General features: G+C 45.6%; 1 protein-coding gene and 1 long non-coding RNA gene across 3 annotated transcripts in view; one reads left to right on the top strand and one right to left on the bottom strand.

Moving 5' to 3' along the window:
• The window catches only part of LOC102450070 (uncharacterized), a 31,960-nt gene extending 27,993 nt beyond the window's left edge, over positions 1-3,967 (bottom strand). Inside the window, exons 1-2 of the long non-coding RNA XR_331538.5 lie at positions 3,257-3,967; positions 2,488-2,536 (exon numbers count right to left, since the gene is read on the bottom strand). This is a non-coding gene — a long non-coding RNA (uncharacterized LOC102450070). The remainder of the gene's footprint in view (positions 1-2,487; positions 2,537-3,256) is intronic.
• A 249-nt stretch (positions 3,968-4,216) lies between these two features.
• TENT5A (terminal nucleotidyltransferase 5A) lies at positions 4,217-11,058 on the top strand. Of its 2 annotated transcripts, none has more exons than XM_075923810.2 (3): positions 4,217-4,457; positions 6,764-7,281; positions 8,550-11,058. In XM_075923810.2, the coding sequence occupies exons 2-3, from the start codon at positions 6,841-6,843 to the stop codon at positions 9,327-9,329; spliced, it is 1,221 nt and encodes a 406-aa protein (XP_075779925.1). In that variant the 5' UTR covers positions 4,217-4,457; positions 6,764-6,840; the 3' UTR covers positions 9,330-11,058. The 2 variants fall into 2 exon arrangements, with proteins under 2 accessions (XP_075779925.1, XP_014425429.2); XM_014569943.3 differs by lacking the exon at positions 4,217-4,457 and adding an exon at positions 6,322-6,480.
• The last annotated feature ends 1,513 nt before the right edge of the window (positions 11,059-12,571 follow it).

Here is a 12,571-nt window from a genome sequence, read left to right as displayed (position 1 = left end):
GGAGAAATTGGAGAAGGTCCAGAGAAAAGCAACAAAAATGATTAAAGATCTAGAATATATGAGCTGTGAGGGAAGACTGGAAGAATTGGGCTTGTTTAGTTTAGAAAAGAGCAGACTGAGAGGGGATATGATAGCGGTTTTCAATTATCTAAAAGGGTGTTACAAGAAGAAGGGAGAAAAATTGTTCTCCTTGGCCTCTGAGGATAGGACAAGAAGAAATGGGCTTAAATTGCAGCAAGGGAGGTTTAGGTTGGACATTAGGAAAAACTCCTAATTGTCAGGATGGTTAAACACTGGAATAAATTGCTTTGGGGGTTGTGGAATCTCCATCTCTGGAAATATTTAAGAGCAGGTTAGACAGACACCTGTCAGGGGATGATCTACATGATACTTGGTCCTGCCAAGAGCAGGTTAGACAGACACCGGTCAGGGAACTGGACTCAATGACCTCTCGAGGTCCTTTCCAGTTCTATGATTCTATGATAAATTTGTTGACCGCCCCGTTATGCCTCGTGGGATGAGGTTTACCGAGGCAGTCGACAAATGCCTTTGATGTCGACCGCGGAGCATCCAGACTAGTGCGCTGAGCCGACAAACAGCTGATCAGCTCAGTGCGGCAGCCATTTTAATTTAAATGAAGTGGCGATTATTTAAATCGACGCTTCATTTGGATATGTCTAGTAAACTAATCTACATGGCTCTGGCGACAGAGCCATTTAGTCTAGACATACCCTAAATGCTTCTTTTCTACACTCAGACTCTGTGCTTGCAAGTGGGGAAGCATTGCCTCTGAGAGGCGCCCATGGGTGTGTGACTTTCCCAGGCTACTGGGTGGGGCCCTGAGCCAGTTCTGTGTGAGATGGACCCCTAGATATTGAATCCGGCCCTGGTTGCTGCCGGGCCTACCCGGAAGAAGGGTTACAAACAGGTAGATAAGCAGCATTATCACTATTTTATGTATGGGGAAACTTGGACTTGGGTAAGGAAAACAGTTTTATATGCAGGTGACTAGAGAGTTTGGCAGCTAATAGTTCTGGCCCAAGCCATTCTGACATGCTGACTGAGGTAAAGATGGCACCATGATTAGAGCAAAGGACAAGACACCCTTAACTCTGCAGACCCTAGAAAGATACACAGGCCACAGGAGCTACATTACAGCAGCACAGGTTACTGCTGCTGGGATAGTGGTAGAGAAAATGGAGAGAGAGAGTAGTGTAAGGATATAGCTCTCCCCAAAACAGTTCTAGCTGGAAGGAGACACCCACATTAGAGCTGCCTCTAAAAAATGTATCATCCACACTGCATATACCCCCTCACACTTGATCATGGCACATCTTTATTTAGAGACATAAACAAGTGACATTTGGAGAAGCTGAGTACATGCCACTCCTATTGATTTCAGTGGGTACTCAAGTACTGTACCAAGTTAAAGATTTTGGCCTACGTGTCTTGCTGGAGAACAGCAAGCAGTGAGTTGTTGCGGCTGGAACTCTGAAGTTGCTGGCACTCACTCTCTGGTGCACTCCAGGAGACTAGTTGCTATCTAGTTCAAATCCATGAATAATTGAGCAGGCAAATCTACCTGCCACCAGATACATTGTATATTACTGCTGCCTTCATTTTTACACAATCGGATTTTAAAACTGTCCCGTTTTAAAATAAATACATTGGCTGAAGTAACCAGGAATCCCTCTCTCCCTCACTCCCAATTTGGTTGCCTTTCAAAGCTGTGCTTTCAAGCTCCTCCTGGAAAGCATATGATTTTGGTTTCAGATGTCCAGCTATTTCAGCAGTTCTCAAATTATGGGTTGGGACCCCAGCGTGGGCTTTGACACCATTTTAATGGGGTTTCCAGGGCTGGCTTAGATTTGGTGTGGCCTGCGACTACAGCTGAATCTTGAGCTCTGCTGGAGCTGAAATCCTTGGATTTCAGTCTTGGCCCCCTACAAGGGAGTGGTAGGGCTTGGGCCCTTTTATTCTGGGCCACGGAACTCAGGTTTCAGTTCTTCTTCCTGGGGCCAAGTAATAATTTTTATTGTCAGAAGGGTGCTGTGGTACAATGAAGTTCAAAACCCCTAAGCTATTGCATCCACAGAGTGATGTCAGTGGGAGTGCCACATGTGCAGTGGCTGTAGGATGAGACTCTCCATTAACAAAGATACAAAGTATTTCCACGGTCAAGCATGTCCTATGCCCTTTTACATCCATCATGTACTGAAGCACTGTAAGTTTGGGAAAGAATGACAATTAAGCAGTTCTGCTGGTCAAAATCTGAGCAGAGTGTGAGGAGGGGGATAGTCTTTTTACATGGTTTTTATTCTATGCTCAATTCAAGAAGTCAAAAGTTTTATGACTATTTATATTTAAGTTTGCAGCACTGCCGTTGGCCAATTTGTCAGTTTCTTTTTTAAAATTACATAATAAAGTAGAAAAATCTGAGAAGTTGAACTAGAAAAATCTAGTTGACCTCAGTTTTTCTTAACTTACCAGACTTGCTGAGAGTAATCCAGCAGGCACCTTTTCAGATGTGACCCTCCTACATAAAAGATTCTATATATAGTTTTGGAAAGTGAAATTGCAGAGCATATATATTTGCATAAGCATGCACACAGAAGTAAGCTACAGTGAACATCTGGTATGTTCTCAGACTATATTGTGCTGGAAAAGGCAGGGTTGGGCTGGAAGTACTTCCTTACCACAGGCCAAAAGAACCAGTTCCCCTTTGGGAGTGGAGGTTGGCAACTTCAGAAGTAATCACTTGACTCTGTTAATTGAAATGTCCTATATAAGCCTAGAACTCTGAGAAATAGTATATACATAAAATTAAACTGGTATTTCTACTGATGTCTGCCTATGGGACAGACACTGAAAGGCCCTAAGAATTTCAGACGTTTGAAGGGGCTAAAACTGGGATTCGGAGCTGTCCGATTTAAGAAGGGGGGACTATTTGCAAACTTCAGACCCAGATCTAGGTGAGGATTTTTGCTACCATCAAAAGTTGGCTCGGTAGGTCACATCTTGAGACCCTAATCTCATTCCAAGAAGCTTCTGCAATGGTGCTTGGCAATGTCAGCAGGGCAGAAAGGTGATGTCTGTGGGGGTTAATGCTAATGCGCGGCTTGGGACAAAAACAAAGGCTCTTTGTTAATAAGGAAAAATGCAGTTTGGAGAGAAGTGAGTATAAATGTGGGGCAGCTCACGGCAGCTCCTACCCCTTTGCGGCTCCCCTCCCCCCAGCCACGCAACAGCACCTTACCCAAGTGCAACCAGGAAAAAGAGCTGCAGGCCGGCCCGCCGTCCTATCGGGCCAAGCGCGCTCCCATGCTGTCGCGTGTGCTGAGCGGGGCTCGCCCCGGGGTGCCCCGGAAGGGAAGGCGGACTCAGCGCTGAGGCGGGGGGCTCGGTGTGTGTCGTTGCACGGTGGCCAGCGGCCGGCAGGGGGCGGTATTGCCACACAGCTGGGCCCCCGCTGCACGGCAAACCCGGAGAGCAGGAGCTGGGCTGCTGCTCTTTCCTATTTGCCGCGAGCGGCTTGTCTCTCTCTGCCCCGCAGGAAGAGACACGCGGGGAGAAGGGGGAGGTAAATCCCCCCCTCCCTGCTGTAGGGCAGCAGCTGGGCCCGCATCTCGGGGGCGGCCCAGAGTGTCAGTAATGGGGCAGCAAAGTGCAGCTGTGTTTCCCCCGCCTCAAAGGGCCTACAGGCTCGGCGCCGAGCTTCTTCCACAGGGCGGGCCCCTGGAGCGGTGGGTGGGCACAGCCCCTACCCCCCGCCAGCCCCGTTAGTAGCGTGCGCTAGGATAACTGTCCGCCGAGCAGCCGGGAGCCACCCCGCTGGGCAGGAACCCGGGAGCGCGTAAGGAGGAGCGGCGCCGCGCGATCTCCCGCCCGCGGCTAGTGCCACAAGGTGTGTGGGTGGGGGGGGGGGACTGAAGCTACCCCAGGGCTGAGCGACGGCGAATAGCCCCCTACTATGCCCCGGTGTCCCCGCCCCCGCAGCAGCCTGCGAGTGACGCGCGCAGAGCTCATTCACACGGAGCAGGCACGGCGCCGCCTACCCGCGCTCATCCAATCGCCCTGAGGAGCCGAGGGGAGGGAAAAGCCGTCCCCGGCGCTGATTGGCGGATTTCTTCGCACCTCCCTTCCCTTCGGAATCGCCCAGCAGCTGTTGCTGGAACTTCAGGATCTGTGACGTTCTGTCCCGTCCGGCTCCCTCTGGTCCAGGGCTGCTCGCCTCGCCCAGGAACGTGCCAGCCACCGCTGCCGCCGTGCTCCCAGTCAGCCCGTGCCCACGCCCCTTTAGCTGTCCGACTGATCCGTCTGAGGTCCCGGCAGCAAAGCGGAACTGCGTAGCACGAGCCCCTTGAAAGCCCTAGTTTAGCCACACTGGGCAGCGCACAGGTGAAGCTGTTGTGTGGACTTCGGTAGCACGTACGGACGATAATTCTAGAGATAAACGAGTGAGTTTCCTTTTTATGGTCTTGTTTATACAGCAGCTACCCACTGCAAACTCGGGGCGCATCTCGATCTATTTTAAAGCATCACAAATATTTGAAGTAGCTTACCAGACATTTACATCGAAGAAATGATTCGCCTCAAAAGCAAACGAAGAGAGTTTTTAAATAGCATATACCTACTTGGTTGCACTCATGTGCCTTCTATGCTGCGTGATCTGCGTTTTATTCTGCTCTGTTTGTATAATGTCTGTATCTATATTGTGAAATCGTCCTCAGGAGGAAACTGGATATACCTGAATTATGTCGATATTTGGCTCCGAGCCTCCTACTTGAGGTGGGGAGGGGGGAGGGGGAGAGAGAGGGAGTAGAGAGGGAAGCGGAGGACGGCAATTCATGCACCACCGAGCACGAGCGCTGCAAAAATCCGGATTCAGCAGCAGGAGCCTGATGGATCCAATCAATTTTTGGCGCTGAATCCCCAAGTTCTATTGCCTCCATAAAAAACAAGTCTTTCAGCTCTTAATGCAGAAAAAAAAAACCTGGATCCAAACGTCGCGCGTAAGTGTGGCTCAAAGAACCCCACCCATTTATACATCCCCGCTCAATAGTACTGCAAAAACAGCACCTGCTGGGTTAGAAATTTCGATTTTGATGTCTTAAAGCCCGGAAGTTTGTACTATCAGAATAGACGACACAGATTTTTTTATCATTCTTGACCAGAAAATGCATGCTCAGATTCATCCTGGCTCAAGCACCATGCAAAGCAGTACCCGAGTCTGATCAGACCAAGCAAACCTATATTGTACTGCATAAATAGAGACCAAGACTTAGTCCACTATAAAAAGCTGATACACCTTGGCATACGGAACACCCACATCTCCATTCATTCTTTTTAGATAGATAGCAAAGGGAGTCATCCTTTTACCTGAGCTAAAATCTGTCCAATCTAGTTAAGGTATCCAGTGCATCGAATGTCAAAGTAGTCTAGGAGATTTATATTCGCATTACAATGTTTTATTAGAAGAGATGTGTCTTGAGTTTCCTAAACTGCTTTGAAAATCACGGGTAGGTTGATCAGCTAAACCCACAAATAATGAGATCATACCGTCTGCTCGTCCAGTCCATAGCTAAATGTCACTGATATAGCAAGAAATTTGGCTGTATTTAGACTTACCAAAATTTGTGATCACCAAAACTCAGTGGATTCAGTAAAAACGTGTATGATGTAAAATGTTTAAATTTGAGGTATCTAGGAAAGAGGCTGCTGGATCCATTTACACATTTGCTTAGTCCACGGTCCCCAATTGTTGGTGCAGTACAAGTAGCTATAGTCATTTTCCGTTCATTCTATGAAATTGGCAAGGAAGGGCCAAAAACTGTTTGGAACCTATGGGGTCCTCCTGCCTGTTTTGGAATTTGGGGAGCTCCCCTACAGGGATACCTCAGGGTCTAGATTTTTGGGGGTTTTTTGGGGGTGCAATAGGAGCAGCTCCACATGTTATATATTTAGATATTTGAATTTGGGGATTAGGAGGCAAATTTTGACTGGATCCAGCTGCCATATGCGGGTATTTCCCGGCATTTTTGCCGTGGGATGCCTAAGGGTCCGACTTTTGCATTGGTGCAGGACCAGTGGCTGAACAGCGGGATTTTTTCTACTCGTTTTTGGGGGCTCAGGTGGGATCTGGATAGCTGCAGTTTTGCTCTCTCTCTCCCCCCCCCCCCCCACCTTCCCCCCAAGCCGGGGGCGAAGGAGACTCTGGAAGGACTGTTGCATAGGCAACGAGCGCCGAGAACAGCTGTTTATGCATATGAGGTGGGCGTGGCGGGGAGCCTTGCCAAGGGCTGCAGCGGGCTGTCCATGCAAATGAAGGGGGCGTGAGGAGCGTGTAGCTCGGAGCCCTGGAAGAGCGGAGAAACCCCATATAAAAACTACTGGGGACATTTCCCAGGCAGAACTGCTAAAGCTCTGGAGACAGCAGCACCCGCGGCGGCCGGGCACAAGCGCTCCGCGCAGCGAGCACAAGTAGGAGCGGCGAGGCAGGGCAGATCGCAGCTCCCCGGGTCGGGCGCGCTCTCCGCTGCCAGCCCTTCTCCAGGCGCTCACAGAGCGGAGCGAGCTCTGCCTTTGTGGGGTGCGCGGGATGCCCGGGGGTCCGCATGGATAGATGTGGGGGCAGCGGGCGGGGGCGGGGGGGAGGCTGCCCAGCTGCTGAGAGCCCCGCTGGGACGCTGTGTGGGAGCGGGTAGGAAGGGGCCCTGGGCACGTCCGCCCCCGCGCTGATTGCTTGCTTTCCTGTTCCGTTAAGAGTCAAGCACCCGGACATCTCGCCAGAGGGACGGAGCAGCCAGTGCTCAGGCTCCCGAGAGGAGACGGCTCCGGACCATGGCTGACGATGAAAGCGCCCCCAGCTGCAGCGGCAGTGGGACTTGCCCGGGCAGTTGCGGCGAGAACCCTCATTGCAACGTGCTGAGCTGGGAGCAAGTGCGGCGCTTGGATCGCATCCTCAGCGAGACCATCCCCATCCACGGCCGGGGCAACTTCCCCACGCTGGAGATGCAGCCCCGGCAGATCGTGAAGGTGGTGCGGAGCCGCCTGGAGGAGAAGTGCATTGGGGTCCGAGACGTGCGACTCAACGGCTCGGCAGCCAGCCACATCCTGCACCAAGACAGTGGCCTGGGCTACAAGGACTTGGACCTCATCTTCTGCGCAGACCTCAAAGGGGAAGCCGAGTTTCAGACTGTGAAAGACGTGGTCTTGGACTGCCTTTTGGATTTCTTACCGGACGGAGTTAATAAGGAGAAGATCACACCGCTTACCCTCAAGGTAAACCTGCTCTTGTCCAGACACACAGCCAAGGGAAGGAGCACTTTATAGCCCTGGAGTTGGGGAGGGAGAAAGGGGTTCATGAAATTGACACCTCACATGTTTTTAGAAAGAACTCGTCTCTCGTTTTACACCTCAATTGTACCAAAGACTTTGACTGGCAGTAGCGCCGTTCGTCAGAGCTAATGAGGGGGAGGAGCCAGGATTAGTGAATTTATCCTTCTTTTAAGAGTTGCGCAGAACGATAAAAGCATAACTTAAAGGGATCATAACCTTATGGAAAATATATGTGTGTCTGCAGGGCTGTGAGTACTTTCCCCAGACATATGGAGAAACTGTATATTTTCTTGCTTTAAACAGAATTTGGCTTAAACCTGATTCACTTTCTGAGTTCACTATAGTTTAGGGGTGAGGAACCTTTTTTGCATCAGGGGCCAGTGACCCACAGAAAAATCAGTTGGGGGCCACACAAGTGAGAAGCAAAAAACCCAAAAAACCCATAAACAAAAAACAAAAACAAAAAACCTCCAAACCCTCAGTGATGTGGCTGTGGCCCAGACAGAGAAGGAGAAAAACTCCCAGGCTAGTAGATTTTGTGTGTTCTACTTCCAAGGTGGGGGGTTGGAGTGCCACTGTGGGCTCACCAATCCCGGGGCAGGGGGAGCCCCGAGCCTTAGGGGCCAGATCCAGGTAAGCTGGGGAACACAGTTGGCCCCCTGGGCCCGAGGATTCCCGCTTCTGGTTTTATGCCAAATAGCATGCATCTGTTTTGTGAGTTGTGGGGCATTTTAAAAATTGGGGCTCTTTTTGGGGTGTGGGAACTGTGCTGAAGGAACAAGCTTTGATTAATTTGCAAATGTAGAAAATATATGTTGTGGAGCCTTTAGAAATGTTTTTGCATTATATTTTGGTAGTGATCTTCCAAATCCCTGAAAATGATTGTATGTGTTAGTCATAAAGAGTGTGTGCATATATGCGATGTGTACCATCACTTTTATTTCCTTCTCTCATGATATATATTTATATATCATGTGTATGTTTAGAAATGCTTTAAAAAGACACTGTTGCAAAAGCTGTTTCTCTCCCATCATCCTTTGCAACTACAGTGCTGCCACCACTTATGTTAAATATGTCTTCTCCAGTTTTATTCAGACTCCTTAAAATACTGTTCAGAAAATGGGCACAGAATGGAGGGGGAGAGAATAAAAACAAAGTCAATTGCTTGTATTGGTTTCTTCATCTGCTCATTTTTGTCTTTTAAATTATAGGAGGCTTATGTACAGAAAATGGTAAAAGTATGCAATGATTCAGACCGATGGAGTCTCATCTCCTTGTCCAACAACAGTGGCAAAAACGTGGAGCTGAAGTTTGTGGACTCCCTGAGGAGGCAATTTGAGTTCAGTGTAGACTCTTTTCAAATCAAATTAGACTCCCTTCTGCTTTTTTATGAATGCTCAGAGAATCCCATGACTGAAACTTTTCACCCTACCATCATGGGTGAAAGTGTCTATGGGGATTTCCAAGAAGCCTTTGATCACCTCTGCAACAAGATAATTGCCACGAGAAACCCAGAAGAAATCAGAGGAGGTGGCCTTCTTAAGTACTGCAACCTTTTGGTAAGGGGCTTTAGGGCTGCCTCAGAATCTGAGATTAAGTCCCTTCAGAGATACATGTGTTCCAGGTTTTTCATTGACTTCTCAGATATTGGAGAACAGCAAAGAAAATTGGAGTCTTACTTGCAGAACCACTTTGTGGGACTAGAAGACCGCAAGTATGACTATCTCATGACCCTTCATGGTGTGGTGAATGAGAGCACAGTGTGCTTGATGGGACATGAGAGGAGACAGACTCTAAATCTTATCACCATGCTGGCCATCCGTGTCCTTGCTGAGCAAAATATCATCCCCAATGTGGCCAATGTCACCTGCTATTACCAGCCAGCTCCATATGTAGCTGATGCCAACTTTAGCAATTACTACATTGCCCAGGTTCAGCCGGTATTTACCTGCCAGCAGCACACATATTCAACTTGGTTGCCCTGCAATTAAGGACCATTTTAAGACATCTGATGGGGAGAACTTTTTCTAACAAACAGAAAGGAGTGATACGCTCCTTAAAATGGGGTGCTTTGTGCAATGATGATCTGCTCTAGCTTTCAAGTTTGGTAAAGCTTGTGGTTCTTCTTATAAATTATGTGAGTATGAGCTAGAAAAGAAGCAGAAATAATTGGATTCTACCCCAGAGCACCAGAGGCCTGTCATTAAAAGCAAATAGCTTCCCCTGAAATAAACAAGGGAGGAATGCTTGATGACAATATGGGTTGGCAATACCTGCTTCCCATAGCTTTGGCATAGAGAAGGTTGGAAAGCCTTTTTTAGAATGGGATATGCAAAAGGGAGAATATGAAAAACAAACAAACAAAAACAAAGCAATTTGCTTGCGTATATTCAGGAGTTAAAAGTAGAGGCATAGAGCAGAGATAAGTTGAAATAAAATGTATATTGGAATTACTGCATTTGGGGCTTGCAACAAGTGCTGTCTATGGAATGATTGTATAGAATGTATAGCTTGCTTGAATAGAACGCTTTAACAGAAACAGCTTGCTCCAGATGAACAGTAGGAGATTGGTGCAGTTATCATAAAACCAGAAAACATATGATGATGAAGTCCATAATTTCCAGTTGCATGCGTGCTTCACATTTTAAAAAATGTGGAAATGCAAGAAGAACAGCTGCAGCAAACAAAACATGCTCAAGGACCAAAGATTTCACAAATAAGTTATTAAAGCAAAGAAGATATGGTAGAATATAAAAAGATGTTACTATATTTGTATACACCAATGTTAATCAAAAGTGCCTGATGCCTTCAGAAAATTTGAAGTGAGAAAAATATAGTTTTGTGGGTTTTACCATGCATTTTGTTTTTATCAGGGACACAGGAAGACAAACAAAACAAAAAGAAAATCCCAAGCTTGTGAATCAGTGGTTGAGAAAATGCCCTATTTTTCCTTGGCAAATGCTTGTATAAAATTAATATTGTCAGTGTGATGTTAGGTACGTGTGTGTATGTGTGTATATATATGTTTGTGTGCATAAATATATATGTATACGTGTATGTATATATATATATATATACACACATACAATGTATATATTAAATGTGGTCTAGGAAAATGTAGCACTTAAGGAATGTTTAAATAAAGTACTGTGTGTTTTCCAGTTTGCAACAGGATGTCATAGGACAGTGGGCACTTTGCAGTGAATTTGTAACCCACACCTGAAAATTTGCAGTAAATGAACCAGTCAGGATTAAGGTGGGATTCAAATAATGTCTTTGGTTGCAAGAACAAAGATTACAGTAATTCAGTGAGTTGCTTGTGAGCCATAATAATTCCACAAATGGATAAACATTTGATTAGCTGATTCTTTTAACACATTTTGTACTGTAATACCATTTTGACATTTAACCCACTAATTTTGTGACTGCATACCTCCATGATGTATAATTCAGTGGAACGTGGATCAAAGATAGGCTATTTAAAACCCCTGACAGCTAAAGAATATTGTATTAGTTGGTCATTTGAACACTAATTGTTAATATTTAATGGAATATTTTAATAGAATGCATTATGCATTCCAGGACCACTAGAATTTAGTAAATGTGAAATGAACCCTTTTTAAAAGTGTTGCACGGTTGCTTAAAATTATATTTTATATATATATATTATATTATATTTTTATGCAAATATTAAACATCTTTGATCTGGTTGTCACACTGCATTTACAATTTTAGTACTGTACTTTATTTAAATGGAATCACTTTACATTGGAACTATAACTATTCACTTTCATTTCTTCACCCAAGAGACAAGTAGGGGAGACTGATGGATGTGGGGGGAGAGTGAAGAAATAAACCATTTTGCAGTTTTTCACTTCAGTGACACATCTTGGGGGAGAGCCGGGTGGGTGGATGAGTAATTCTTCTTCTTACAGTTGTTGACTTTGAAATCCCAGTGCATTATTTTCTGCATTGTTTAAGTTTCAGGTAAAAGAAAATTATGTTTATGTTTAAAAATGTATTTGGAAAAGAAACGTATCTTGGCAGTGTCTTCTCCCCTTGACATTACAGAGCTACTAAGACAAGTTTATTTTTGCCACCCTTTGCACTTTTATCTTTGAAAGCAAGTTTAACAGGAACATAGTTTGCTTACTGAAGCACCTTTCCTGTGAGTTCTTCAGGATATGTAAAAGCTATTTCATTGCCACTCGTGTTTACTTGGGAGTCCTTGTGCCTACCTTCTCTTTCCTTCCTTCCTTCCCTCCATTCCACATTGGCTGCAGTCTGCTTTTTTTCCCCCTCTCCTTCGTCAGAGGAAGGCCTTTCTTGATTAATTATGCAAAGGAAATGTTTGTTTCCCATGGCCTATTGCTTCAAGCTGTAGATCAAGACTGAGATGTAGTTGTCAGAATCAGAGTACTGCCTGTAGCTGTTTGAAGGGTTTTCTAACGGAAGCTAAGAGGGGGGCTGGGGAAATAGGATCAGCTGGTAATGTGGTATGTCCTCGCTTACCACAACTATTTGCTGCAAATAAATGAGTCATCCATGATTTTAAAAGGGTTTTGGGATCTATTGCTGTGCCACAACCACAAAAAGCTGATAATACATGAGACAATGTACTTTTCCTTTGGAGGGCAGCCTTTTTCCATTGCTGCTAAATGTTTTTTGATTTGTTTCCCCTTTCAGCTCAAATGTTATTGCTTTTTATGATTGACAGTAGCTATTCATCTTGTAGTTATGCAACAGGCCTCAGCCTACTGTATCTTTCAGTACATATATAATATGTTTTTGAATATATTATATGAGTATTATAGACCTATTTTGCATATGTAAATGAACAAGTGGAAGAACTGGTAGGATTTTGTTTTTACTGTGGCTGGTAGTTTAAAAGTTGTCTGGAGTTAGTGATGGGAATGAGCCATGAGTTCAGGTCAAGAGTAAAATAAGAACATCTTTTCAAAGCTGGATTGCTTGTGTGATTTGCACACCTTTCATTTCATAAAGTCTATTTTTTTTCTCTCTTTCTTTCTCTCACTTCTGTATACTAGCACTTTTACAAGAAAAAACAAACGCTTGGTATTCTGTAGGCTTCACTTTCTCATCCAATCAATATTTCAGCTCAGAACTTGCTGAAGAAAAAGTATCCCTTTAAAATGCTGAACTGATTAAAAAGGTTGACCTCATTACAGTCAAATTGTTGTGTGACAGTTGGATTTATTGGTAATCAACAGGG

This window comes from Pelodiscus sinensis, chromosome 3 (assembly GCF_052426305.1).
Source record: "Pelodiscus sinensis isolate ZL-2025 chromosome 3, ASM5242630v1, whole genome shotgun sequence".
Classification (NCBI taxonomy): Eukaryota; Metazoa; Chordata; order Testudines; family Trionychidae; genus Pelodiscus; species Pelodiscus sinensis.
Note: the sequence above shows the minus strand (reverse complement) of the source record. Positions and strands in the feature narration are given on the sequence as shown.

Coding starts and splice junctions, on each gene's coding strand:
- TENT5A (XM_075923810.2), top strand. CDS start 6,841: ATGGCTGACGATGAAAGCGCCCCCAGCTGCAGCGGCAGTGGGACTTGC. Junction 7,282..8,549: donor TCACACCGCTTACCCTCAAG/GTAAACCTGCTC, acceptor TTTAAATTATAG/GAGGCTTATGTACAGAAAAT.